The sequence below is a fragment of the Xiphias gladius genome, unplaced genomic scaffold (genome assembly GCF_016859285.1).
Source record: "Xiphias gladius isolate SHS-SW01 ecotype Sanya breed wild unplaced genomic scaffold, ASM1685928v1 HiC_scaffold_850, whole genome shotgun sequence".
NCBI lineage: Eukaryota > Metazoa > Chordata > Actinopteri > Istiophoriformes > Xiphiidae > Xiphias > Xiphias gladius.
Window position 1 is genome coordinate 1 of NW_024402575.1, and position 2,503 is coordinate 2,503.

Here is a 2,503-nt window from a genome sequence, read left to right on the forward strand (position 1 = left end):
ATGAAATGAAAAAATATATTCTATTCATTTTAGCAGCTGTACTCGATTCCATAATGAAAATGATCAAACATAATCCCCAATCCATCCAAACATAACTCATCTTTTATCTGGAATTGTCAAAATTGTAACTGTAATAACTCTTGGTTAAGTTTCCTTTTCATGCGTGTTTATGTTTGAGTACATTTCCTGGATACATAACAAGTAAACAAAGTTGTCAGTTTTCAATCCAGCTGGATCACATTTTCCTGATTCCTTTTCTTATAGAGGTCTATGGGCTGAGGGTAAATGAGGCTGCACAGGTTTGATATTTGCAGAGTAAAAGGCCTTCTTAAATGCGAAGATCAGTAATGGCGTGTGTAACAGAGAAAAAAAAAACAAAAACAAAAAAAACCCCCAACATTAGGTTTGTGCACTTACAATCATAATAGTGGTGGCCAGCGCTCTTGTTTTGTCACACATCCTTTTCAGCTGCTTCAATGGCCCCATCAGAAACATGGTGCTGTTGGAAAGGGTCATAGAGCAACAAATATGTCAAAATGTAAACAGTAAATACTTTTTAACGTTTATATTCAATATGTATGCACCGCCCACATCGACGATCACTCCTGCTCATAGATTACAAAGCTCTTCTTACAATAAAACTGTCACAATCACATCATGAGCTGCTCTCATCTGATTCGTTTTTGCAGGGTCTTGTTGTGCACACTGACCTGCACAGAGCACATATGTTTCCAAAAGTATAAAAGACGATGAAGAGAGTGAGCCCGATCCTGGGGAGGAAGAGCACACACACACCCTGCAAGACAGAGACAAGGATTGTTGATTCTTGACCGCGCGGCCCACACACATTACCTGCATGTTTCATCTCTAGGCTGCGGCTGGCAGGACCGGTTAGTGTCGCCACACGGCTGAACACTGCATCTTCAACATTCCCCAGAGCAAGAAGAACCTGTAAGGTCACGTCACCTCTCCCCGCGCTCTTCCTGGTTTTTTGCGCGGCACACAACACACCGGGAGTAGACCAACACACGAATTATTACACATCCCTACCAAAATTGTGCACGCGGCCCCCACCACGAAACAGGCGACGAATCCCTTCACGCGTGCGCCCCAGCCTAACGTGGAGGCCCCATTCACGGTCTGCAATGAAGGAGTCGAGATCCCCTCATCAATCGGTGTGTCGGCTGGGATCACAGTTTAAACAGCGTGGGCCAAAGTTAGAGTTCAGTTTTACCTCTAGGATGGTTCGGTCATCTCTGCGCGCCTCCTCGCCACTCACAACCGATTTCAGCTTATCCATAGCTGAGGATGCTCGGAAGTCGACTGCACCGAAGACACCGAACGCGGTCGTCTCCCGGAGCCTCGGAGAGAATTGGCCGGTTTCCTCCAATCGCTGTGGCTGGGCAACAACGTCACATGGCTGCCGGCGGCCTGACTGCTCACCTGGCCAGGTGGGGGACTCCCGTTTAGCCACACCTGAGCGGAGAGACGGCGGGACGAGGAGGTCTCACTATGATCTTTTCTTTGTTTGTTTGTTTGTTTGTTGCCAGCTCTTTGACTCAGTCTTAACACAAAACACAGACATTTTAAGGAGATTAAAAAGCGTTGTAAAATATTGTGGGCAAATCAAAATCCTACCATAGAAAGTACTTACTTTTCAACATGAAAGTTTCTTTTAGATACTTAGTTTACATGTATTTATTTATTTATTTTTGGCTTTTTTTTGTGATGATGATCAAGTTTTATCATCGATTGGTTGTTGCTTACGATTACCTAAAGTCTATATGGACATAATCCCACAATCAAGCAAAGTCGCATATTGTAACTATTGTAAATAGAGCTGAACTGGTTGGTCGAGTATCAATCAAAAGAAAAACAATCAGCAACTATATCCCCATAATCTGAATTTTTTTTTTGCAACAATAATAAATACTCAATCGTTTGTTATTTTTGTCGATTTTCTGTTCTTCTTTGTCTCGTGATAATAAACAGAACATAAGGTATTTTAGTTTTAGACTGTTGCAATGATAACGAGAGGTTTTTGACATTTTATTGGTAAAACGATTGATGAATCAAAAAAAGACAGGAGCTTAACCAGTAATGGCAACAATCATTAATTGCAGTCCTAATATATGATTGTTTTATGGAGTGGCGAAAGAAGTATTATTACCAATACAGCGATGCAAAAATACTCCATTACAAGTACAAGTCCTTAATGAAACCCTCTCTTTAAGTAAAAGTACACGAGTATCAGCAGCATAATGTAGTTAAAGTATTCGAGTAAAAGTACTGCTTCGGTCCCTCTGTCTGATACATTATTATATATGACATCATTAGATGACTAATAGTGAAGCATCAGTGTGTCAGCAGCCTGTTACTGTTGGAGCTGCTGGAGGTGGAGCTAGTTTGAACCACTTTATACACAGTTTTATATACAGGGACAGCAGATGAATCTGAGGGGAGGAGAGAGAAAAGAGGATGAGACAAAGTTCTGGTACACAAA

At 41.7% G+C, this 2,503-nt stretch overlaps 1 protein-coding gene across 1 annotated transcript; it reads right to left on the reverse strand.

The window, feature by feature from the left end:
• Positions 1 to 384: 384 nt before the first annotated feature.
• On the reverse strand, positions 385 to 1,479 carry LOC120787932 (vesicle transport protein SFT2B-like). Its single transcript, XM_040123419.1, has 4 exons — positions 1,235 to 1,479; positions 1,051 to 1,140; positions 711 to 796; positions 385 to 499 (listed from the first exon to the last, which is right to left on the reverse strand). Exons 1-4 carry the CDS (start codon positions 1,298 to 1,300, stop codon positions 400 to 402), a joined length of 342 nt encoding a protein of 113 aa, XP_039979353.1. The 5' UTR covers positions 1,301 to 1,479; the 3' UTR covers positions 385 to 399.
• Between the last annotated feature and the right edge of the window lie 1,024 nt (positions 1,480 to 2,503).